General features: G+C 38.9%; 1 protein-coding gene across 1 annotated transcript; it reads right to left on the reverse strand.

Annotated features, from left to right (window-relative positions):
* Positions 1–10,529: 10,529 nt before the first annotated feature.
* On the reverse strand, positions 10,530–17,012 carry LOC119794811 (toll-like receptor 13). Its single transcript, XM_038302515.1, has 4 exons — positions 16,972–17,012; positions 11,885–14,427; positions 11,597–11,714; positions 10,530–11,004 (listed from the first exon to the last, which is right to left on the reverse strand). Exons 2-4 carry the CDS (start codon positions 14,415–14,417, stop codon positions 10,764–10,766), a joined length of 2,892 nt encoding a protein of 963 aa, XP_038158443.1. The 5' UTR covers positions 14,418–14,427; positions 16,972–17,012; the 3' UTR covers positions 10,530–10,763.
* Positions 17,013–26,866: the final 9,854 nt, after the last annotated feature.

Here is a 26,866-nt window from a genome sequence, read left to right on the forward strand (position 1 = left end):
TAAACAGAGATAGAAGGTTCTTTATTGATAATTTAATAGCTTTGCTGATAACTTAACCGGGGCCACTAGACTGGTGGATACCTGGATTTTAACAGCCGGTCCCGGAACCCTCCAGTTGTGGATCAACAACCGGTAAGTAGATAACTCAGGGCTATAGTTATCCACCTAAGAACACTAAATTGATTTTGCCTTTGATGCTGAATAGGATAATAATTAACTATAACTCCAGTTAACTATAACTCTAGTTAACCATCTATTCATTATCTGCAGGACATTATTTTTGCACAACATCTCTAAAGAAAGCTCAGATAAAGGAATTAGATTGGAAAGGCAGGCAATGGGTAGTGATGGTAAATCTGAAGCCAGCCTTCTAGGCTTGTATCGAGTAAAATAGGGGCGTGTCTAATAAAGCCCCCACTTCCATGCTTGTCTTTTCTTGTGTGAAAGGCACAATGAATTGTCCTGCTTTAGAGACCTGTACTGTAGGTAGTTTGTACAATTAGGACACCACATCAATGCTTAGACATTACAGAACCATACATGAGAAATCATACACTACAAACAGACACCACCCTATTTATCTTTCTTATTTGAATTCTGTTGGGTTTAAATGTCGATTATGTAACTGGAATTACTCCCCTATGAAGGCACAACCCTCCAGCAGAGTTTTTAAAAATTACTACTTCCCCTTCAACTTCTTCTTGGTGGCTTGTGGCTGCTGAAGTCTATGTTGAGTAGCTACCCACTCCTTCCGGAGAGGTCTGTGCTCACTGGACTAGCTCAGACTACCTTTTTTTAAGATTCAGAAGGAGCTGATTGTAGTGGCTGTTTTTTTTTTTTTTTCCTGAGATTCAAACTGCGGGCCGAATTGCTGTTTGTAGAGTAGCTGTTAGAAGCAGATGACCGGTGCTATACTGATCCTGCCTGAGAGGAACCAACCCTAACCCACGGGTACCAGCTAACCGCTGTAGCTAAAGGGAGATGATACTGTGAGTTGTGAAATTAACCCCTACAAGTTGTCTCTTGACATTGCATCGGATTAATCCAAATCTTTCCGAGAACTGCAATTAGATGAACGAACTGAAATGAAGACAGGGCCTGCAAGGACAGAGGGGAGGGCCTTCCATTCCACCAAACCAAAACAGTAACAGCCAACCATCCCTCTTTCCATCAGATGCTTAAAAGATGCTCTGATTGAGTGAATTAAGTAGAGTAGACAGTTGTGTTTCTGTTTTATTTGAAAAAAGCTTTCTGGTTCAACTGCATTTAAGAATTTTAACTGAATGCTAATGCTCAGTGAACAAACTGAACGAGCAACCAGGGTCTGAAGATTTCTACAGCATTGTTAACCTTTCCTTTGTTTCAATTTTTTCCCCCCCCACCTTTTTTATTGTCACTACACTGTCACAAGTACAGAGCAACGAAATTAACTCTCTGCATTTAACCCATCCCCATTGGGGAGATGTGGGCTGCCATTAAGCGATGCCCGGAGAGTGGTGTGGGGTTAAGGGTCTTTGCTCGAGGAGTGGCAGTTGGTGGGAGTTGGGCTCAAATTCAGAACCACTGGATTCCATGCACAATGCCCTAACAGCGAAGCCGCCACTCCTCTTGATCCACCCAGACCAGCTCCCCTTGGCCAAGCAAAGCTAACCCATTCTCTTTTGGCCTTCTCAAATTTTAATGCATTCCTGAGTCATTATTAATTTTTCACTATAACACCGAATGAAACTGCACTGTTTTGACTCCATGTAACAAACTCTAAAGGACACTTTTAAAGCATTAAGCCATAAAATTTGACCATTCCGCAGAAACTCTTGGACAGACTCTTAAACCCCTCTTATTTGTGTATTTGTGCTTAATTTTAGTAGTGTCTGCGTAGTTAATAGATATTGATACTACGTTATTAGTAGCTAATAAAGGTACCATTGTATTTTAAACCTTGGTTTTTTGTATTAATTTTACACAGTGAACGATTTATCTCCCAGGCTGGATTCACTCTTCTTTCAATAGCATCCCAGTGAAAAGAGACAGATGTATTTGGTTGGGGGAAATTAAGTATGCTGATAGCGACAGTCTAAATTAATAAATTTGTTAAAGACAACTGAATTTAAACAGATTCAGGAACCCTACCTTTATAAAAGAGACTCAGAACCCTGGTCACTAAGCAAATTACACTTATAATAATTCAGCTGAAAATAAATTATTAGATTTACCATTGAATTGAATAACCAATTAACTATAACTTCCAGTTATAGTTATTTGATATATACATAAACGTCTGGTAAACTTTCAATAAGCAGAGGAAGAAACCGCCTTAAACAAGACACTGAAAAATGTCCCATTCTTTGATAAAACTAACCAAATACCACCCAAATACTCATCCACTAGAAAGTTGACTTTTTGTTGTTTGACCAGCTATCACATAGTAGAAACAGATTTAATGCTGTTGGAAGAATGAAATGTTGTTTTTCAGAAATAGAAAGCATATAGTCCAAATTCTTTGCAAAAACTACTCCATGACATAAACTAAAACAATTGCAACATACAGTTAACATGCTAGAAGAATTATTTTGGTATAAATCATTTTAATAGACAGTAATGACAAGTGTGTTAGAAAAAAAATTGATTTTTGACTCTGATTTTTGCAATATGAGGGCTGTCACTGCATCTGTGCTGCAGCAGATGTCACTGGTGAGCGATGAATAAAGCATAAAGTAATGAGCCTTCAGGCAAAGCATAGGTTTGGAAGGCCTCATTGCTTTGTGAGGCTTTATTTGGCCATCACTTGCAATGGGACTAGACTCAGGAACTCGAGAAAACCTGAATAACTTTAGGACATTCGAGGAAAATTCAAAGAAGGAGGAAAAACTCAAGAACTATAAGAACTATAAGAACTCAAGAACTACTCTGATGCTAGTCCTGTCCTGCTAACAAGGAGTTGACAAGGAACACCTGCCCACTTGCATCTGCCAATTACGCCCTACAGAGAGAGGTGGGGGGAGCAGACACAATGAAAACTGCACTCTCTTCAAACCCAATACACATGTACATAGAGGAGAATAGGTGTAACCACAAATATTTTTAATTTTTTAAGCCGTAAATCCAAACTTAGTAAGGTTTTGCACCCAAAGAAGGAATAATCAATATACAGCTGTGGACATTTTTACAGTGTTGATATGGGAAATAGCAGCAACACCAGTGAGGTGCATAATGACAGCAGCATGTTATGTAGGTGACAAAGACAGAAATTGTGCAAAAAATCAGCATGAATGCAACTTATGGTTTAGAAAAGTGATGGTTATATAGTCATACAGCTGGTGGTAGGAGGGATCTTTGATAACCTAGCCAAATAGCACAGCAATAACAGCAGATCTTTACCCTGCATTGGACTTCTTTGTTATCTCCTATCATGGTTTTAGTTTTCATGGTTTTAGTTTTCACATGTTATACCTTTGTGTTTATCTCATCTAAACATCCTGCACCAATTATGTGAAGTGGCTCATATCTAGAGTATCTAATATCCTCACTCAGTTTATTTTGTTGTTATTGCACTATGTTAGGAATAAAAGTTGGTTTGAGTCTCACTTGTTGCACGAGTGCTGCTATTGTTAGCCATCACTGTATCACTTACATGCTTGTTTCTTTTTTAATTACTGTTTTAAAATGGATTCCATTATTCAACAGGTTGAAGATTTCTTGTCAATTGAGGCAAGGAATGAACAATATCTAATTTTCCTGCTGCCCGATAGGCACCTACTGCTGCTTGGTGTTATTGCCACTGCTTTCAAATGGCCCAGCCTTGTGTTAAAGGGGATATTCTGTGAAGAGGCTGATAAAATGTATCAATTCAGTTCAGTACAGTTGATGTATATAGCGCCAATTCACAACATATGTCATCTCAAGGCACTTTACAGTTCACCAGATCATACAGTCAAATTGATTCAAAGTTTTCTAAGGAAAACCAGTTGATTGCATCTGTCATGATCTGGCCTGTTTGCTCTCCCCTAATAAGTAATTCCTCTCACCTGCCCTCTTCCTTCCCAGCCTCAATTATAATTTATTCCCCTCACCTGATTCCTCTGGTTTATATTCAGTTCGGCCTGAGCATTCAGTGCCAGATCATTACTTGTCTTTCTGTTAGTCTGTCTGTTTGGTTTTTTGTCATGGTTCCTGTCCTGGATCCTAGCTGCCAGTGGAAAGAGGGTTTTGGTGTTTGTCTCGTCTCCTGATCGTCCACTGTTCCTCCCCCGCGGAGTCCTCTGGGTTTTTGGCTCATTATGGGGGGAGGTTCAGTTTTTATCAAAGTAAGCCTGGCTCCAGGGAGGAGACCAGTTTAAAGTCCAGCTTCAAGTTCCGGTTCCTATGTCCTGTCTCGGCTACCCTCTTCCACTGAGCTTGTCTGTCTTCACCCGATCCTGTCTGCTCCTGTGCGTGACCACCTAGTCATGCTTCTGGTCCCAGTGTGACTCTGAACCCTCCTGGAAGCCTGTGCATGCCTGGAAGTGTGGATCCTGCCACCTGTCTCTGTTCCTGTCTGATCTGGATCCTGCCTGTTCCTGTCTGTTCTGGATCCCTCACCAGGATCAGCTTCCAGCATAACCTCTGGGACTGCAGCACTGGGGACACTCATGGTCTGGAGTGTTAAACCAGGTAAGTGACCAACCCAGATAATCATATATCAGTTTATCATGGTCACTTACCTGTGTTTCCTCCCCTAGAGTGTCTGAGATTGGGCGGTGCCCCCCCCCCCGCCTGCAGTGTCCGCAAACCACAGCTCCGTTTTTGTTTTGTTTTTATTTTAATTAACCTTTTGAACTTTCCTACTGACTGTCTCTCCTGAATACTGGGTCCATCTGTCCGCGATTCATGACACCATCGGCTCAATGAAGGCACAATTGTCACACACAGGCTGATATGTGACTATGTTCAATGCACAAGGGTTATACACTTGTCATCTCACTGAGGGAGGTCTCTATACAGTAGTAAGTGCTGTCCTGTCATCATTCAGATTCTCCTGATCCGCAAAAGAAGCTGGCTAAGAGGGCTCTGGAGAACTTTAGCCATTCCAAAAAAGTTAAAAAACAATCCATTGGACTTTGTTTCCAAGTTTGAAGATGTTTTGCTTCCCATTGATGACCCTTTTCTATTCAAAATGTCAAAAATAGCGCAATTTCTGACATTTTGAATTGAAAAAACTTAGTGCATAGGAAGCAAAATATCTTCATACTCGGAAAAAAAGTGCAGGGGAAAGTTTTTTATCTTTTCTGGAATTTGAAAGAGGTGCTTCCCTCTCGTCAGGGCAACAGATACCATACAGTATATTGTAGAAGGAGCTGAAAACAAGGATGGCTCAGCTCAAGAGAAGGGCATACAAAGAGAAACTTGTACAGTTTGGAATATTTCTTACGTAAAAAGGTTTATAATTTTTTTGTTTATTTAATGAAATTAAATCTTCTTTGACACCTATCGAGAAGTGTCTGATGAGTCTGGGAGCTCACACTAGCACAACCTGTAGTTGGAGGGCTCTTATTTATAAGCACATGGAGTCATACTGTTTCGCCTTAGGTACACTCCAGGTCACTCACGGATCTTTGACCCATCTGTTGTTCTCCTAGTTCATTGCAGTCTGTTTTTTGGTGTGAGTTTGAACTGTTTATGTAAGTTCTTTGGAATCATTTAAGAAAGGGTTAAATATGTTTGGAAGTTGATGCTGCAATCCCCTCCCTCTATCTTTTGACAAAGATGGCTTCCTTCACCTCTCTTTTAAACTGTCTTTCCTCTCTGTCCAACATTTGGATCATAATATTTGTCAAGAAGTGTTTCCTTTGACAACCATAATGTTCAACTCATTCCTAAGAAACCATATAATGCAGTAATCGGTCATTGGCAAACCTTTTGTCTCTGAGACCAGGCTCTTTCTGCAAGCCTTTTTTAAATGTGTCTGTTTGTGTGAAAGCCACATCAAAATGTGTGGCAGCATAAGGGTCAAGAGAGCTGGCTATGTCTACACAGAGCGAAAGAGAGCAGCTACAGTACAGAGTGCAGACACAGCAAAGTACAATTCTTCCCTCCCCACCTTTTGACACACTGAGTGCTTAAAAGAACCTGCTGTTTTTAGTGAGCTGATCCAAAAGAACCAGCTCTTTTAAAATAGCTGAAATTCCCAACATTTATAAGATTCAACTCACAACAAACAACAGACTCCATTGACCCAAGAGAAAAAAAATACCCCAATGGCAATTTAAACATCTAAGCAAGAAAACAACTAAAGGAAATAAGAAAATGAAAAGGTGATCTTTCAAAAACTATACAACAAATTTGGAAGTGTTAATTCAGCTCCCACAAAGTTGAATTAAACATTCTTAGAGTGTTTATATAGTTCCACATGACTTCATATTCTAAATTCAACATTTATCAGGGTTGGATTTATGTAAAAATCTGACTGTATTATCTGATTGAACTGCCTGTGTCATCTTCCACACCCATCCAACCTTCTTCCACACCCTACAGTACTTCACAACTCCAAAAGCCACCAATGTTGTTGTTAGCACATGTATTTTAAGAAATAAGCATATATAGAGAGGTTGGCATTCTGAAAGAAACTCTGCCAATTACTTATTTTTAAATAAACCCTAATAAGAATGGTTTGAAGTTAACTTAAAATAACACTGATTTTTGAGGAACCAACTCTGGGTGGTGTGCAGAAACCACAAAAATACAGAAAATCAGAAAACTCACTTGAAGGGAAAGAAATTATGACAAACCAGCAAACAGTGACTGAGCAGGAGATGTATGGATGGGAAACTGAAACAAAGACCAGGCTAATCAGCAGATTGGGAGCAGGTTTTGGACAGAGAAGTCTAGAAGGGAGCAAGGGAAAAGGAGACTGAACCAAGAGGTCAACAAAGGGCAAACAAGAAATACCCAAGAACTCAAATACAATTAAAAATAACTAGAATAACACAAAATGGAATAGAACCAATATCATTACACTTAACACCATACTCTCAGCAGATAGCACCAACAAGCAATTTAACTTATTTGATTTTGCTGTATAAAAAAAATACTTTTCCATAGTTTTCTCCATAGTCTTGACATGTTCTTATCTGATGCTCTAATTTTGAATATGTCCACAACCCTTTAATAAAGTATTAGAGCATCTGGTAACGTGATCCTTCCAAATGTGTCCCACCTTTCTTTTTCTCTGCTTTCAATACCTTCTGCTAGGCTGAAACCTTGGATGTATTAATTAAATGAACTGGTAACCTTTAAGATATCCATATCAACAAAAGGTCCTGTGAGACTGTGGCTGGCAGCAAAACACGTTTGTAAGCAACTTGTTAAAAATCCCCCTAAGAGGAAAGTCTGTGATCAAGAACAAGAACGTTAAACCAGTTTACTGACTGGTGTCTATCAAAATTGTATAAATTGAAATTTATGTATTGGGTCTCTTTGGTAGACCTGATGCCAGGTAGACCACGTCAGAGCAGGGGCATTTTGGTTTTTAATGACCTTTTGAGACAAAGGAGTCAGAAATTGTTGAGATCTGTGTAAATTGTCCTTAAAAAATATAAATAAATTATAAACAATTAAAGAAATTTAGTAATTCAAAACTTATAACTAAAAGGTCTTCAGTTCTCTGCAAAGATTTCTACACTTGACAGATACTCAACACTCTTGAGTGACCAAAGAATGGCTGCTTTCGGTCAGGTTCGGTGGTGACTTTGAGGACCCAATGCAGAGAGGAGTAGGCATATATGAGTTTGATTAATATAACGAAAATCCAAGGGGATCAGAGGCAAAAATCTACTGATGTTATGAGATGAGTTGAGGCTTCGAGGCACATGTCGATTAATGGAGGGGGTGTTTCCCCGGAGCTCGTGTCAAGGTGTGATTCATTTAGGGGAGGGGCCAAAGCTGATGATGTCCAAAGCCTCCCCACCGTGATACCACGTGACCACTTTGGGAAGTAGTTCAGAAAGCGCAAGAACTTCTGCAGGCATTTAAATAACCTCACTACTCAGTCAAGATGTGTCTTAGACAGATTTGTCATTTTATTTACAAAAGTGTAAAACAAAAAGAAATTTAATTTGGAACAGCTCTCTGGAAAATGTCATCTTTTTAAAAGTGCAGCATTAAAAAATAGTTAAAATATATATATAAAAACAGTAATATAAACATACGACTGTAAATTTACAGTTCTAACATTTTCATTTTTTTAAATATATAATGATAAAATATAATAAATATTATAAAATACAATACAATAACCCATTTTACCAAACATTCAGCAGTCTAATGGCAGTGGGGAAGAAACTGTTGTGAAATCTGCTCTCTTCCCCGAGGGCAGCAGGGACAACAGTCCATGGTGGGGGTGTCAGGGGTCATTTATGATGTTACAGGCTTGGGACACGCAGCGCTGGGATGAATTGTCTTTTATGGAGAGAAGAGGAGCCCCGATGATGATCTCTGTTCTCACCACTCTCCTCACCTTCATCCAGCCTGAGGCGCTGCAGTCTCCACACCACACAGTGAGACAGCTGGTCAGAACGCTCTCCATGGTGCTTCTGTAGAAGGTGGTGAGGATGGGTGGGGGCAGGTGGGCTTTCCTCATCCACCGCAAGAAGTACATGGGCTCTGTTCGAAAACCTGGGCTGCATCCTCCAAGGACGCGGTCTACCTAGACTGGATCCTTCGAATCCACCAGGATCAGGCTGTTATCTTTGCACCAGTCCACCAGCTGCTCCACCTCCTCGCTGTAGTCTAGGTCGTTGTAATTTCTGATGAGGACCACCACCATGGTGTCGTCTGCAAACTTCACGATGGGCTTGGTGGTGAACCTGAGGATGCAGTCATGTGTCATCAGGATGAACAGCACGGGGCTCAGGACGCAGCCGTGAGGGGAGCCTGTGCTTAGACTGATGACATCAGAGGTGTTCTGTCCGACTGACTGAGGTCTGTTTGTGAGGAAGTCTACTGTAGCAGCCAATTGCGGAGGGGTGTATTGAATCCCAGCTGTTTCAGTTTGCCCATCAGATGCTGTGGGATGATGGTGTTGAAAGCTGAACTGAAGTCCAGAAGCAGAATCCGCATGTGGGTGTTCTTCTCCTCCAGGTGTGCCAGGCTCAGGTGGAGAGCAGCAGAGATGGCGTCCTCATTGGAGCTGTTTCGTCGGTAGGCAAACTGGAACGGGCAGACTGGAGATTATGTGTTCTTTAACCAGCCTTTCAAAGCACTTCATCATTCATGATGTGGGCGTTTGTAGGAGTGTTGCTGTTAGTTGGATAGATTCTAAAATAGATTGGTTGTTTTTCCAACCAATCTAGTTGCTTAAAACCGTTTTAGTTAGATTGAAAAATGTAAGATCAAAATCTTAGCAAGCCACAGGACACAGCTGTAACTTTAGTGTTAAGTACTATTGCTGTGAGTATAACAGTTATTAATGCCGGTGGCGTCAGCTGTAAGACATTGTCTTTCACTTCTGAGGTTGTTGGTTCAAGACCCACCTTAGAGTTTTGAAAGTTGCAATTATACTTACGTATTTTGGCTAATGAGACTGAATTCTATTGGTTCGCCTTAGTGAAAATATAGATATAGACATAATTACCAACCCGATTAGAACCAAAAACTATGGAAAAAAATATGTTTGAATAAAAATGACTAACACCTTTCAGTTGCTCATCATTGCCCAATTTTCACAAACACTTTTACTGTCTGCTTGAGCTTATTTCACCAAAATGGCAGAAAAATAGTGTACCTAAAATGATTATTCTCTTCTAAGACGTTTTACACCAAAAAAAACTTACAAAAGATTTCATTATACAAACCAATCATTAACAATGCAAAGGAACTTAAATGGGGGGAAAAAAACAAGAAAAACCAACTGCAAAAAATTGCAGTTTTTATAACTAACTGTAGTTCGGCACTCCACCAGTAGGTGATGAAATGTTTACATGAAGCTTCATGAACTGTGGGGATCTTGAAGCAATTTAGCCAAATGGTTCAAACGCCTAATGAGGTTTATCTCACATCACTACAAAAATCCCAAATCCCAAAATACGGAAAACCAAACAAAAACCAATAAACATCAGGGAAAACAATCAGGGGAAGCGAGACACTAGAAAGCAATGAAACAACATCAACAACACACGAAACCAACACTGAGTGAAGGCTCTTCTGCTCTTTTAAGCCCAGCACTCTGATGAGAAAGATTATATTCACCTGTGTAGGCTACCCAGATTCTCCACAAAGATCCTCTCTGGACGAGATGCATAACTCGCACTCACTCACACATGCAAAGGCTGCCGATGCTCTTTCTAAGACTTTTACTTTGACATTAAAACAGATACACTTGCGAACTAGATTTTTTTTTTACAGTTAATACTGTATAAGAGATAAAAGGAATTGTATAGAAAAAATATATATATAGTTCTCAATTACCTCAGCTAGATTAAATAATTTCTTAACAATCAAGCGGTAACTGATTTAATTTCCCATTTTTCAAATTATAGTTCACATACATATCCACAAACATCCACAAAACAGTTAAAGCAGTAACCTCTATATGATAATTTTTTTTAGCACAGACCAACTATTTTTATGTTAATATGCTCATTTTAAAGATATGCACAAATTTAGAAAGAGGAACAGAGAATAAAAGTAGTAACATATGATAAAACTGATTAACTCATTATTTAATTTGGGAGAATATTATGATTCCCCTATGGATTACTGTATGCAATTTAACAGCTTTGTGATCTCTCTCAGTGTCCTGTTGGTCCGGTCAGCCTGTTTGTGTTCTCAGTAAGGGCGTTCCTTGTGTGCAGAGCTCTCTGGACCATCTGCCAGAAGACTCCTGGGTGGTGTGCAGCCTGTGGCCAGCTCAGGTAAGTGCGTTTCTTTACCAGTTTCCTCATGCGGAAATACGGAGATAGAAGATAACCAGGAATCTCCTCCAAAAACAGCAGGATCAGCACATCCCTTTTTTCGTCAAACAGCCGAAAGCTGCAAAATTAGTCAAAAAAGTAAAAAGAGTGTTGGTACTGTACTACATCTTGACACAAACCCATTTGAATTAGTTAATTAGCGTTATGGTTACTTTGAATAAAACTAAAAGATGTTGTATTCTTATATACATGTTTTGCCAAAATATTTGAAATACATCAGCCCTTTTATCAACATTCTTTGTAATTTCTTTAATCAGAATAGAAAGTAATCAGAATACTTGGTCCTTCGTTGGAGTAGTGCCAGTAAGCTGTGCATGCATCATAATATACCTACTCTAAATGCTGTGATCAGAAACCTTGTGTATCAATTTAGATTGCTTTTAGAGGACTCAAATGATACAGTAGGGTTGATAATTGTTGTTTTACTTACATTAGGCTTTAAAATCCAGATTGAGACACTTCTTGCTATCAGAAACTCTGAAGGATGTGCCTACATGGATTGTAGTGTATTTTTTAGGTGTAGTTGTCTGTTTTTGTATTTTTGATTCTGTGTTTTGGTATTGATATTATATTGAAGCATTAATAAAGCCTTTTCCATTCCTCCCATATGTATTAAAAAAAATAGATATAATAAGAGATTTCACCTGTACCTTGCCATCTGGATCTCCCTGGAGCACCATTCACTTTGTAGGTAGCTGCGACTGATCACACAGATGGTCTTCCTGCTACTATAAATGGCGTCAGTGATGTTTTCTATGATGGGTTTACCTGTGGACGGCATACATGTGGTTTACTATCTGTATATTACACTGCGATCTTTCACAGAGCAAACAATAATAAAATTACTTCCTTTGCCAAAATATAATACTCGCTAATATTTTTTATATTCATTGCCAGAAAATAGAGATTACCTGGAAGACCAATTTCTTATAGTTTACCTGGTTGGAAATCTCTGTGGTGTAGACAAAGTCTCCAGCCCTGTTTCTCCTCCAACATGGGAAGCATCTCTCTATAAACCCAGTCTTCATCATTGATGTTGTAGGACACAAAAGCATCAAACCTGTATGAGTCTCCCTTCTTCCTTTTCTTGCTATCATAGAGAAAGGCCAAGAAGAGGTGAAAGGTGTAGCCAAGTTTCCACCTTAGGTAATGGTGGATGAAGGGAATAAGAAGAGTTAGAACGACAAGACAGGTGCTGGAAATGAAGCAGAAAAAGAAGCCATCATCCCGACAGGACAGGATATCAAAGTCTAACAGCAAGCTTCCTTGTTTGGCCAAAGGAAATTCACATATATACTGAGATGTGTTTGCTACTTGTGTTTGCTTGTTGTCTTTTGCCCAGCGGATAAAACCTGCATTTGAGCATTCACAGGAAAACGGGTTATTGCTCAGGTCCAAGTATGTTAGAGAGGGCAGGTACTGGAAGACAGTTTCATTAATGACAGTGATTTTATTCTCAGTCAGTTTTAGATATCTGAGTGCAGAAAGATTGCTTTGTGCAATAAAATCCAAATCCTTGATCTTACATTTAGAGAGATCAAGAGCCTGCAGTTTTGGGACATCTTGAAAAAGGTTTGGATTTAAATTGGACATATCAGTCTCAACAAATGTCATACTCTTGAGTTGAGGGTTAAATTGAAATATGTTGGCAAATACAGCATTTATATGTACATTTACAGCTGTAAAATGCTGCAGTTGTTTCATAGGCTGGAGCAACTGAATTGGTACACTAGGAAGGGAGCCAGAGGGATCTACTCTGGAGATGAATGTAATCCTTTTCACAGACTTTAGATGATATGAAACTGTGTAATTATCTGTCTGATTAATTTCTGAAGCATATTTAGTCACTAGATAGATTGTTATATTTTCTAAGTGCTCTAATCCGTTAACATTTAGTTCACAATTACGTGTAAGTGATACCACAAGAACCTGTATGTAGCTTAGGCCTTTAAATGTTTCACGTTTGATTGTTGTATCAATATTTGATGCCGTATTTAAATGCCTCAGAGATTGTAAAACTTGAAAGCAACCTGTTTCTAGAATCATTATTTTGTTGTCACTTATGTCCAAGACCTCAAGTCTGTGAAGGGAAACATTAAAGGTGCCTCTGATTGTCCGCAGTTGATTTTTGCTAATGTTTAAAAGCTTTAGATTTTTAACATTTTCAAATACGCATCTTTTCAGCTTAGTAATACAATTACTGTAAAGGGAAAGCTCTCTAAGACTGGTTGTATTGATAAAATCCTCACAGCTAAGATGGGAGATGAGGTTAAATTCAATGTTTAGGATCTGAAGATTTGAGAGTGTCCTAATATCATATGGAACTTCTACAAGAGTGTTGGTACTCAAACTTAATGTTACTAGATTCTTCATTGTCTGTATTGAGCCATTTGGAAGTTCATTTATATATGTTTGAGTCAGGTTTAGTTCTGTGAGCTGTGAGCAAGGTGCAAGTTTCAAAGTCATGCTATTTAGATATGTGTGAAATAAATCCAGCTTTCTTAGTTTTGGTAATTTGCAAACAGTAGATAGCAAATCTTTAATGTATTTGTCCAAGTAATTAAGTCTGAGATTACTTAATGACTCGAGATTCTGGAGGACTTGTTTGAACCTTTTCAAGGAAAGTACAGGCTGACTAATGTATAAATGCGTTATGTTCCTGAGTAAGGTTTTGTCAGGTGTTTTCCACCTCAGGGCAGAATGACTTCTATAGAGAACTAGCTTTTTGAGGTTAGGAAACACTGGTGTAGAGATACTAAAAGTTTTCATCTTATGTGTGGAAAGAATTAACTCTTCAAGATTTGAGGACAAATTTCTGAACAGTTGTGTCGTATTAAAGCATAAAAATGAATTGTGACTGAGGTTAACCCTTTGTATGTGGGGTAGCTGGAAGATCGGCTGAAAGTGAACAATTTGCTGGAGTTTATTATAATCTAAATCCAGAGTTTTTAGGCTTGTCAAATCTTGGAAAGCTAATTCATGAATGAACTGAATTCTGTTATGACCGAGGTCAAGAGAAATCAGGTTGGAAAGGCCCTGAAATATGTTTTTAGGCAGGTTGGTGAGGGTATTTGATGCTATTCTAAGTGTTGCCAGTATGACTAAATCCTTGAAGGAACCTTCATCGACATCAGAAATGTTATTTTCTCCTACATCCAGAATTTTCAGCTTTGACATGTCAAGAAAATCTCCTTTGTTAATCTTTTTTAGCTGATTGCTGTTGAGTTTAACCAAAACCGCATCTTTTGGAATTTCATCGGGAATAGTTACAAGCTTCTTGTTTGCACAGTCCAAAGAAAGATCATTAGAGAGATTATCCTGATAAAGTATTGTGCACTTTTTCAGGGCAAAAGCCAGTGAAGGGTTAAAGCAAAGCAGAAGACAAAAAATTTGCAGAATCAGGTATGAAGAGTAACTTTCGGCTGCAGCCTTGTTTTTTTTCATGGTTGTGAAGCTGTTTCTGTTTTTCATGGGTGTTAATCTGAAAAAGAAAGGGATATACAAATCAATAAAATCTAGTCCGTGCTAAAGTTCAAAAAGCAACTTTTCAGTGTTTGATATGGATGAAATATATTTAAGGAGAGGAGTAAGGGAAGACATCTCTCAGCGAACAAGGCTAACCAGAATGCGATGCGCTTTTGATAGAGGGAGTTCAGTCTGCATTAGAATTTAGATCTGCATCACAGCCCTTCTCAAGTTTCAAACCAGTTGGGTTGTTTGGTATTGTTTTTTGGAATCTTAATAAATACACATCACCAAAACTGTGTCTGTGACTAAATCAAAGCAAACTCTTCTTCAAAAATTTTCATTGGAAATTTTAATTAATAAAATCTCCAGAAGTTTGTGAAAGTCAAAAGCGATTTGTAAGTATAAATTTTATTTACACAGTTCTGAAAAAGCTGAGTGACAGACTTTCCATAAATTGCAGTCTCAATCGCAAATTCAATAAAGTATAATAAATCTAAATCAATAGAACTTTTTATTATGATTATTATTATTATGTTGCTAATGCTAAATTTTAAGTTAAATATATAGACAGTTGTGAAAATTTAGTCAGCAATTTTTCTATATTACTTTTTTCTTCTAGTACCCTTTAATAGATATTTTCACTAATATTTGTTTCCCATATTTTATTTAAGATCTGGTTCAAGCAAGAACAATAGCTTTTGCATGATGCAGCTAGATCCTCTATTTCAAATACAGCATGATGCATCTTAACTAATGAAAATGTACCTCATAACTCTAAACATGTACAGAGTTTGTTCAATTTTACATTAGAATTGAGTCTTCACTTTTTATTTTTTAATTTTTTTATTTTTTTATTTTTATCAAGTGAAACCTTAGTCAAGAAGTCTGAAAAGACACATTGTAATATAAAATATCCAAACAGAGAGGAAAAATATATGTTTGGACCATTGTTAGACCATGGCAAATGTTGCCTATCAGTGTCCGCTGCACTGTTCTGGGTCAATTTCTTCACACGCTGATCCATCTTTTTCCTGTATACTAACCAAAATGAAATATCTTCAAACCTGTACTAAAACATCAAAGAAATAGACCATTTATGTTGTGGAGCATCTTCAGGCATGTATGGACTGTATAAACTGGGGTATTGTCATATCAACCAGATACCTAATCCAGATGAGCCTAAAGAGGCTGCAGAATCTTATATCAACTCCTTTGCACACAGCTGTATTCCAAAGTAAACAATGGAGAGCAACATGAAAGGGAGCCAGGCCGTCGTCATTGTGCTTCGTTTCACTCCTTTGTCCGACAGGATGTCTCTTTGCTAGTTAATCGAATGCCCGCAGAGTTGTTTTAGGTTGTTTTATCAGATGCGTCTGACACAATGTTGTGACTTACGTTCTTCGTGCTCAATGGTATTACGTAAGTTAGCGAGTCGACCTGGGTCTGATGTTCCCACTGTTCGTGATCGGGGGCCAGGCCGTTTGAAGTTGATTTTTACCCATGTTGTTTGCAGAGGTGTTTGACACCGGTTTCCACTCCCACTAAAAGCCGATTGTTTGTAGGTTTATATGGATTTCTTGGCAAGTGGAAAAGGGGTATTTGAAAGCTCATGGAGAGATCAGCACACAAAAACATGATAGATAAGTCACAGCTTCTACTGGGGTTCTGGGGTACACCCACAGATATCTAATAATTTGACTAATAAATATCACTCCGAACAATAGGTTTCTACATCTCCATGTTGTGTTGTGTTGCAACCTTGCAGCCTATAAATAAAAGCTCCAGACATGTCTGCACAACCCCACAAAAATCAACAAACAAAAATTAACAACAAAAAGCAGACATCCTTATATGTGTATATGTATAATGTGTATATGCTCTGATTTAATATTGTGGTTCATGTTCAACTACTGCCACTGTGCTCCTATGCTGTAAAGCTTGCATTTCTTAATTCTAAAATGTTATATTTTGGTATTTAATTATGTTAACTTTTAAGCACCTCATCATAATAACAAATTCCTTGTATGTGTAAACAATACTACTTGGCAATAAAATAAAGTATTTTTGATTCTGATTGGCTGAGAGCCCTGATAAGGAATGCTAGAATAACTAAGAAAAGAATGACAGGATTAGGAGTAAAAATGAGAAACTTGCTTTGTGAATGCTGATATTAACTTTTAAACAAAAATAGTTTTACTGATTATGGTGACCATAAACAAGTATTCAGTATAAACAGCTTTCAACGTAATGTTGCCAGAGTGGTCTAGACTGTGTATACTTTGTATTTAACAAGATGCTTTAAACATATAGGACAAGAAAACATTTTCATATCAATAAGCACATACTAGTCAGGTTGGTCAGCTGAGATACGAAAAAACACAATTGAAAAGTCAGTGTCTTTTTTCTAACCGCCTTATGATGTTAAAAAAAAATACTTCCCTTCTTTGCTTGGTTAGTTTATGCCCTTACATTTATATTATTGCTGGTTATGCTAACCTTAATACACTGACAAAGTTAGTAAAATGTATTATGAAAAAGATGCATTTCTGCAACTTACTGTCAATGATGATATCTTCATGCTTCATCTTTCATGGCAAAAGCACAAACTGTTTCAGTTCTTCATTTTTTCCTTCAGAGAGATGATCTGTGGGCTGCAGCCTTACACATTTGCGTTAAATACGCAGAAAGCAAACAGGAAACTGTCATTTAGCTTCCAGTTATAGCCTACTGACTTGTACTGTTGTTCAACCTGAACAATTCTGAGAACTTTTTAGTGTATGTGGGTGTGTAGCCACGATTGTGTTACCCTGGGGGATATGGTCACAGATACACTATATTGCCAAAAGTATTTGCTCACCTGCCTTGACTCACATATGAGCTTAAGTGACATCCCGTTCCTAATCCATAGGGTTCAATATGACGTCGGTCCACCCTTTGCAGCTAGAACAGCTTCAACTCTTCTGGGAAGGCTGTCCACAAGGTTTAGGAGTGTGTTTATGGGAATTTTTGACCATTCTTCCAGAAGCGCATTTGTGAGGTCGCACACTGATGTTGGACGAGAAGGCCTGGCTCTCAGTCTCCGCTCTAATTCATCCCAAAGGTGTTCTATCGGGTTGAGGTCAGGACTCTGTGCAGGCCAGTCAAGTTCATCCACACCAGACTCTGTCATCCATGTCTTTATGGACCTTGCTTTGTGCACTGGTGCACAGTCATGTTGGAAGAGGAAGGGGCCAGCTCCAAACTGTTCCCACAAAGTTGGGAGCATGGAATTGTCCAAAATGTCTTGGTATGCTGAAGCATTCAGAGTTCCTTTCACTGGAACTAAGGGGCCAAGCCCAGCTCCTGAAAAACAACCCCACACCATAATCCCCCCTCCACCAAACTTTACACTTGGCACAATGCAGTCAGACAAGTACCGTTCTCCTGGCAACCGCCAAACCCAGACCCGTCCATCAGATTGCCAGATGGAGAAGCGCGATTCGTCACTCCAGAGAACGCGTCTCCACTGCTCTAGAGTCCAGTGGCGGCGTGCTTTACACCACCGCATCCGACGCTTTGCATTGCACTTGGTGATGTATGGCTTGGATGCAGCTGCTCGACCATGGAAACCCATTCCATGAAGCTCTCTGCGCACTGTTCTTGAGCTAATCTGAAGGCCACATGAAGTTTGGAGGTCTGTAGTGATTGACTCTGCAGAAAGTTGGCGACCTCTTCGCACTATGCGCGTCAGCATCCGCTGACCCCGCTCCGTCAGTTTACGTGGCCTACCACTTCGTGGCTGAGTTGCTGTCGTTCCCAAACACTTCCATTTTCTTATAATACAGCTGACAGTTGACTGTGGAATATTTAGGAGCGAGGAAATTTCACGACTGGATTTGTTGCACAGGTGGCATCCTATCACAGTTCCACGCTGGAATTCACTGAGCTCCTGAGAGCGACCCATTCTTTCACAAATGTTTGTAAAAACAGTCTGCATGCCTAGGTGCTTGAATTTATACACCTGTGGCCATGGAAGTGATTGGAACACCTGATTCCAATAATTTGGATGGGTGAGCAAATACTTTTGGCAATATAGTGTATATGCTACATTTCTTGGTAAAGCCATAGAAATAAATGCAATATGAATTGAAGTCAATAGAAAATCCCTACAAGAATAGTATTACACAACTGTGTGTTTGTGTATGTGTACTTGTCAAGGCAACAGAACGAGGACAATTTTTACAATTTCACCATCACAATCAGGAACAGTTGTTGTAAAGTGAGGACATTTTGCTGGTCCTTACAAGCTATTTTGCTAATGGTTAGGTTTAGGGCTAAGGTGTCAATTAGGTTAGGGTTAGGGTGAGGTATGCATTGGTGATGGTTAGGTTTAGAGTTAGTTTCAGGGTTAGGGCTAGAAAGGGATAACCTGACAACAGCCTGATGCATGTCTCGCTCCGCCCAGCTCCACTCACATACATCTGGGAACCCGCTCATTGAAAGTGATTTCCCCAACCAAATTTATGGTCTGTCCAATCAGGACGCAGGGTGGGTGTGTCCTGGAGTGGAGAAGCGACCGTGAGATTCCAACAACAATGGCGGCTCGCATTGAGGAAGCAAGCGTTAGCATTGATGCTGCTATTTCTTCTGTGTTGTCCAATCTATCTGATATTGTTTCATTAAAAGAACATCAGAGAACGGCTTTGAAGGCTTTTGTTGGTGGAAACAATGTTTTCGCCCTTCTCCCGACCGGATTTGGCAAGAGCTTGATCTACCAAATGGCTCCTCCTCTCACAGCGTCACGGGTTAGCTTCGGTGTGAGTGGTTGAAATAGCAAGTCAATAAAGATGACAGACAAGTGGCTTATCCAATCATATGCAAGGAGTTTTTATAAGGCCCAGCCTTCAGTAAAGGCAATTCCTATGGCGGGTTCCCAGATGTATGTGAGTGGAGCTAGGCGGAGCGAGACATGCATCTGGCTGTTGTCAGGTTAAGAAAGGGATAGAAAGAGTTGAAAATGACTGAAAATCAATGGAAGTCTAAACTATTTAATATTATTTTCCATGTGAATCCCAGATTGTTCATGCATCTTTGGCTTTTCTAAAAAGTCCTTAAAATCAGTCCTATCTGTCTTTATCCATGCTGGGTCAGATCCTGATGTTTGAAAAAGAAGGCAGGCAGTCAAGACAGCAGAATAAAGTGTTAGCCTCACTGCATGCTGTTAGCCAGGCCAATTTTGATGTCCGGCTGATTAGGTCCAAACAATTTCACCTCCAGCTTCTCTTGCTTCTTATGAAGTCAAAATTGGTGTCAATCACCTCCAGCATGTTTGTGCAGCAAATTTTTTCAGCTGTGATCCTGTAATTCTGAAAATATAAAGAAAAATGATATCCAGGGGTCTTCAGAGGTCAACCACTCCAGTTGAACGTGGAGTGACGGGATAAAAAGTATTTTACGGAGGGGAGTGGAGCCCCGATGATCCTCTGTGCTATTCTTACCATTCTTCTCGCATTCTTCCAGTCTGAGGCGCTGCAGCCTCCACACCAAACAGTGAGACAGCTGGTCAGAACGCTCTCTATGGTGCTTCTGTAGAAGGTGGTGAGGATGGGTGGGAGCAGGTAGAATCTTCTCATCCTCCGCAGGAAGTACAGTTAGGGCCAGAAATATTTGGACAGTGACACAAGTTTTGTTATTTTAGCTGTTTACAAAAACATGTTCAGAAATACAATTATATATATAATATGGGCTAAAAGTGCATACTCCTAGCTGCAATATGAGAGTTTCCACATCCAAATCAGGGAAAGGGTTTAGGAATCATAGCTCTGTAATGCATAGCCTCCTCTTTTTCAAGGGACCAAAAGTAATTGGACAATGGACTCTAAAGGCTGCAATTAACTCAGAAGGCGTCTCCCTCGTTAACCTGATATCAATTAAGTAGTTAAAAGGTCTGGGGTTGATTCCAGGTGTGGGGTTTTGCATTTGGAAGCTGTTGCTGTGACCAGACAACATGCAGTCAAAGGAACTCTCAATTGAGGTGAAGCAGAACATCCTGAGGCTGAAAAAAAGAAAAAATCCATCAGAGAGATAGCAGAGATGATTGGAGTGGCAAAATCAACAGTCGGGTACATTCTGAGAAAAAAGGAATTCACTGGTGAGCTTGGGAACTCAAAAAGGCCTGGGCGTCCACGGAAGACAACGGTGGTGGATGATCGCCGCATACTTTCTTTGGTGAAGAAGTTCCCATTCACAACATCAAATGAAGTCCAGAACACTCTCAGGGAAGTAGGTGTATCTGTCTCTAAGTCAACAGTAAAGAGAAAACTCCATGAAAGTAAATACAAAGGGTTCACATCTAAATGCAAACCATTCATTAATTCCAAAAATAGACAGGCCAGAGTTAAATTTGCCAAAAACACCTCAAGAAGCCAGCCCAGTTCTGGAAAAGTATTCTATGGACAGATGAGACAAAGATCAACCTGTACCAGAATGATGAGAAAGAAAAAGTTGGGAGAAGAAAGGGAACGGCGCATGATCCAAGGCACACCACATCCTCTGTAAAACATGGTGGAGGCAAAGTAATGGCATGGGCATGCATGGCTTTCAATGGCACTGGGTCACTTGTGATTATTGATGACATAACAACAGACAAGAGTAGCCGGATGAATTCTGAAGTGTACCGCAATATACTTTCAGCCCAGGTTCAGCCAAATGCTGCAAAGTTGATCGGACGGCGTTTCACAGTACAGATGGACAATGACCCCAAGCATAAAGCCAAAGCTACCCAGGAGTTCATGAGTGCAAAAAAGTGGAACATTCTGCAATGACCAAGTCAATCACCAAATCTTAACCCAATTGAGCATGCATTTCACTTACACAAATCCAGACTTCAAACGGAAAGACCCACAAACAAGCAAGACCTGAAGGCTGCGGCTGTAAAGGCCTGGCAAAGCATTAAGAAGGAGGAAACCCAGCGTTTGGTGATGTCCATGGGTTCCAGACTAAAGGCAGTGATTGGATCCAAAGGATTCGCCACAAAATATTGAAAAAAACTATTTTGTTTTGGTTATGTTTATTTGTCCAATTACTTTTGAGCTCCTAAAATGTGAAGTGTTTGTAAAGAAATGTGTACAATTCCCACATTTTCTATCAGATATTTTTGTTTAACCCTTTAAATTAAACGTTACAATATGCACTTGAATTCTGCTGTAGAGGTTTCATTTCAAATCCAATGCGGTGGCATGCAGAGCCCAGCTCGCGAAAATTGTGTTACTGTCCAAATATTTCTGACCCTAACTGTACAAGCACTTCTGTGCCCTTTTGAGGTTGTGTTCATAGACCAAGTGAGGTCTGAGATGTGCACCCCCAGGAATTTGGTGCTGCTGAACATCTCTACAGCTGAGCTGTTGATAAGAAGTGGAGCGTGGTTAAGCTGGTTCTTCCTGAAGTCGACGATGATCTCCTTCTTCTTCTCCACGTTCAGGATCAGGCTGTCATCTCTGCACAAACCCATCGGTTGCTTAACTTCCTCACTGTAGTCCTGGTTGTTGTCTTCTCTGATGAGGCCCACCACTGTAGTGTCATCAGCAAACTTCACAATTTCTGGACTGGATTTCGGCTTTGGATTATCCCCAACGGACATTGTTGCTTGCTATGTGTCGGCTGGTGCCAGCTCCCCCACACGCTGTGCTCTGAAGCGGTAATGGCCGCAAGCAGCGGTCCCTGGGTTTCTCCTCTTTTTGAATCAGGCTGAACTCTCAACCAGGTCAATGACTTTTTGTAGTCTTTTTCCACTCAGAATTCTTGTTACTGACCCAAGATTCCTGTCTCAGCAGAGAATCCAAGAACCCACTCCAATGAGTCTCTGTCGCTCTCTTTTTGTTTGTTTTTCAATTGACTTGTTTGAAACATTCAGTTTGACTGCTGAATATTGGGTCCAAGGTTCAGTGTCCATTACAATGTGTCCTTTCTGTAGGCAATGCAGACACCTGACCTGCAGGTTGTTTATGAGTTGGTGCTGGGACTTCTTCGGGAGAAGTGTTCACGTTGTGATAACCTACTGTGTGGTACTGCAAACACAGAGGGAGTTTTCTGACACATCAGGGCAATAAACTGGCTTCAGACCTTCCCTTGACTGAAGCAGGACACATGTGCAGCTACAGCTTAATCCAATGCAGGTCTTTTATACTGAGCAGACAGTGGAGGAGGCAATGGAATATTCTTAGCATCATCCGAGAACGGCCAGGGTACAGAGAACCTGGACAAACACCAGATCAGTCAAGTTGCAGACATTGTCTGATGTCTGTAATAACAGAACTTTATTACACATTTGCTCTGTATGACTTTGTAAATTTAATAGATTATTTTTACAGTATAAGTCAATAGAAACATCAATTTAAACTTACAAATTGTTGATTCTGTCTTTGCTCTTTTTAATGTATGCCTAAAAGACTGTACACCATTTTGCCCTATGATGTTTTTTTATGTGTGCGAGATACAATCTGTAAAAGTACAAAGGGGAAGTGGGGTGTGGAGAAAAAAATACTTGACATGACCAAAGTGCAGACATGATAATGACTGTGAGTTTAAAGAGGTGCAAAAGAAAAATCCCAGGTCTAGACTGGAAGAGTAACCTGAAAGATGATTTTGTATCATTTAAGTTACAAATGCAAATCTAATGAACTTAGATATAATCAAGCAAAGTTACAGGGCAGTATGAATCTATAAACTTAAAAGTATTTATACATAATCAGGATTGAAAGTATTTTTTAATTCTTGCCAACATTCTCAAAATGAAAGTAAGACTCATTATTTTCTAACTCCCGTTAAAGGCTTAGACATTATCTAAAAAACAATCCTCATCAATCCTCATTATGCTAGCAATTCCCAGTTGACACCCATCTTTTTATATTTAACAGTAAATGCCCCATAACAAATTTCAGAACTTTTTAAGATAATATTTTTAAAAGTCTTCATTTGGTATTATAGTAATAAAACTTGCCATGGATTTAATTACATTTTTTTTTTATCTAAACGACAATACCTACAGTACAGTACTGTTTTTAAAAGATATGTACACATTTAGCAGTTATTTTATTCTGAATTAAAAAGCTAAACTGATATGGTTCTTGCATTCTGGCTCTTGTTGAAATCTTTCGATGACCTCAGAGAGACTGATACAAATTAGTTGCAAAGACTGTCTCATAATGTCAAGAATATTCAGAATTTCATTTAGAAAATATAAATTAAAATACTTTTAACAACAATAAAAATAAAACACAGCTATTACCAGAAATAAACACAAAGGAACTATGAAAGAGAAGTAGTTACAGAGAGTCTTTGTGCCTTTTTGTCTGGGTCTATATCATAAAGTCGACAATCAAATAATTAAATAATTTTTTTCTGGATATAGTATGGGGGTGAATGGGATTATTACTTTAAATCTTGAAGAAAGAAAAAAATGTCTGAAATAAATGCATTTTAATACTTGGCTGTTGTGTGTGTTTTTTTCTTTTAGTTTATTTATCTCATTTTTATTTTTTAAATGTATTTAAATATTTAGCTACTTCTTCATTTTTTTTCTGTTTGTTAGAGTTTAAAGAACAACCTGCTTCTATTGATAATTAAACTGCACACGAAAGACATTCCAGATCCACTTTATTGTTAAAATTACCATTACAGAAGGAAACTGCATGTTTGGTTGTGCATATACCTGCATAGCATTGCAATGTAGGTGAAAATTACATTCTTGGAAACAAAATGCAAAAAGACACTGCGGAAGGACTGCAAGGCAGATGTCTGGTAGGGTAAAGACCCTCTCCAGTCAGTTTAATGCAGCATGACCTAAGCCAAACACCAGAAGTAAAATTAAACTGAAAATCTGAATATATATTACAAGATCATTAACCCCTAGCTTCTACAGTTCAGCATACTGACCTATTTCAACCAATTGCTGGAATCCTTTCATAATTTTGTCCTATGCAAACACTTGGGGTAAGCAGGATCTGAATGAAGGTGTACGTATATCTTGAACCATGAGATTTCCAGTTTATGGTTTTCTCATCCCCAGAAGAACAACCAACGGCACTCCTGTGAAGGTGGTTGACAATGCTCTAATGCCACTTCTTTATCTGGCCACAGTCCTTGTTTTTGCCTAACTGGTCCAGGTTTTTTGATAAACCTAAAGAATTGACAATAGCATAGCAAAACAAAAATACATTATTGGTGGGCTGCAAGAAAACTATAGTCTAACGGATAAGATGAATGCCAAAAAAAGGTTTACAGTACATAATTCTAAGTATTCATATTCAGAATGCAAATTTTGTAAACAAAGTTCTGATGTCATATACTATACTGTATGAGAAATGTTGTAGGTGATTTAATTTTTGACATAATTTACTAACATGTTGATAAAACAGTATTTTTATACAAAAATATACTTATGGATGTATATATATAGCCAAATGGTGAACAATAAAAAAGCCACATATTTTGACCAATAAAACTACTCTTTGTGTAATCTCTGGCTGAGTTGCCTATAATAGCCAGTTTCACACTGCACTATTTATGCGTTGATCCGTTGTTGCTTGTTATGACGCGCTGTAAAGGAAGAAAATATTCTAACATAGTTAACTTTGGAAAAAGATTGGCTTCTGATTCTTCCCTTCCCCAGGTCCACTCGGCGAGCTGCGTTTGGTAATAAAACCAACATTGCGTGTTGACGTCACAGAATTACAGAGTTTAATCCAATATAAGACAATGCATACACTTTAGAAATAAGACAATGCACAAACCTACACCAGAAACTGCAGAACAACAGAGACATACATTCCATTACCTGACATAGGAGGAAAGAAAGCAAAGAGTACAGAGACATCTTTGGAGAGTTGCAAGGGCAAATCTGATCTTTTTCTTCTATGTAGAAAGCTTTATCCTCTTGTATCTAATCCATTCAAAAAGGGCTGGCCCTCGGTCCTCCAACCAAACGCCATCTCTGACACTGCTAGGGCTTCCCCTTATTTACTGCAAACATCTGGGGTCATTTGCTTCTTTGTTTTAACAAGAAAAGGCGGAAAGCTTGTCCTGGCATCTAGAATTCCTAAAGTCATAAAACACAAGATAAGCTCTCACAGACAGCTTGTGGAATGCGGGGGGCCTCACCATAAATTCTCAGGAACAACCTTAAATTTAGTAATCTGGTTCAAGGAAAGGTTATCTTCACAAACTTGTTCAAAATAAGAAATATGAGAAAAGGAGAGTATACAACATACCTTTTACACATGCCATAAGATTAACTGTATTAAAGTCTAAAAAATAATCATTTTTCTTTAACAGTCCCCGTTTTGAGGTCTGAGACATACAGACCTCACAAATAAAATGATTAAGCCTTCTAATAGAGGAACCAAAAAATTATTTAGTATACTAAAAAACTAAAACATTAGCCCAATTTTATAACAGTCCCCTTTTTAAACAACACCTCCTAGGTCCCCTGCCAGGCCATGTGTCTAAAGCTGAACTCCATAATCTAAACTTATCAAATGTATCTTGCGCTGTCCAACAATTTAATACTCACCTGATGAACCACAAAATTTTAACCAGTAAAAACTAAACTAAAAATACATTTCACTTATCAAATATGAAAAATCATAAAACTCAGTTATCTGAAAGAGAAGCAAACACACAATAGGAATATCAGCCCAGAATATGAAATAAAAAATAAAAAATAAAAGTAAGATATCTCAAAATTACTAAAAAATGCTCAGCAGACTTAAAAGACAATATTCACCACAAAAACTACAATTTGTCAATAAAAAACAATAACAACATCAAGAAATACATCATAAACACATAAAAATTACAAAATAGCATAAACACATAAAAATTACAAAATAGTTTTTTTTTTTTTTTTCACAATTCAATAATAAGAAGTTAGAGTTCGTCTCTATGCTCCTTCGATAGTCTTTCAAAAATGAATATGAATTCTTCGTCAGGAAACGATCCAAAAATACGCGCAAAAAGAAACGAATGTTCTTGAAGAGTTCGCAAAAACGAAAACACGCAATAAAAAGAAGATAAGTTAATGATGATCTTGTAGCTGGATCCTTCACGTGTTCCTCCTCGGTTGTAAACCTCAGGTTTTCCACCTGAGTGTCCGTTGCTCACTGAAAATTGGAGTATTATGCCAATTTAACAGTGAGTTTAAGGAGAGGGTGCAATCTCCTTTTCTCAATGGAAGGACACCGGAACAGGATTATTGTGCCTGTCTGGGCCTTTTAAGCCTTGTAATTCAGGAAAATGAAGTGGTTTTGGCAGACTTCTGCCCGGAAATGCAGATCCTCCTCCGCGCTGTGATGGCCCTCAGACACTCCTCGACCGCAGGTTGAGACTGTAGATTCTCCTGTATGCCCTGCAGCTTGCGCCGTGGCTCCTCAGCTGATGTGCACTGACTCCAATGGAACCACGTGTCTCTTTCTCTC

The sequence above is a fragment of the Cyprinodon tularosa genome, unplaced genomic scaffold, assembly GCF_016077235.1.
Source record: "Cyprinodon tularosa strain WSP-4 unplaced genomic scaffold, ASM1607723v1 ctg492, whole genome shotgun sequence".
Classification (NCBI taxonomy): domain Eukaryota; kingdom Metazoa; phylum Chordata; class Actinopteri; order Cyprinodontiformes; family Cyprinodontidae; genus Cyprinodon; species Cyprinodon tularosa.

Excerpts from the sequence above, each read along its gene's own strand:
- LOC119794811 (XM_038302515.1), bottom strand. The coding sequence starts at position 14,417 with ATGAAAAACAGAAACAGCTTCACAACCATGAAAAAAAACAAGGCTGCA. Across the intron at positions 11,715-11,884 it reads CCACAGAGATTTCCAACCAG|GTAAACCCATCATAGAAAAC; the intron begins GTAAACTATAAG and ends TGCCGTCCACAG. Across the intron at positions 11,005-11,596 it reads AGGGAGATCCAGATGGCAAG|CTTTCGGCTGTTTGACGAAA; the intron begins GTACAGGTGAAA and ends CTAATTTTGCAG.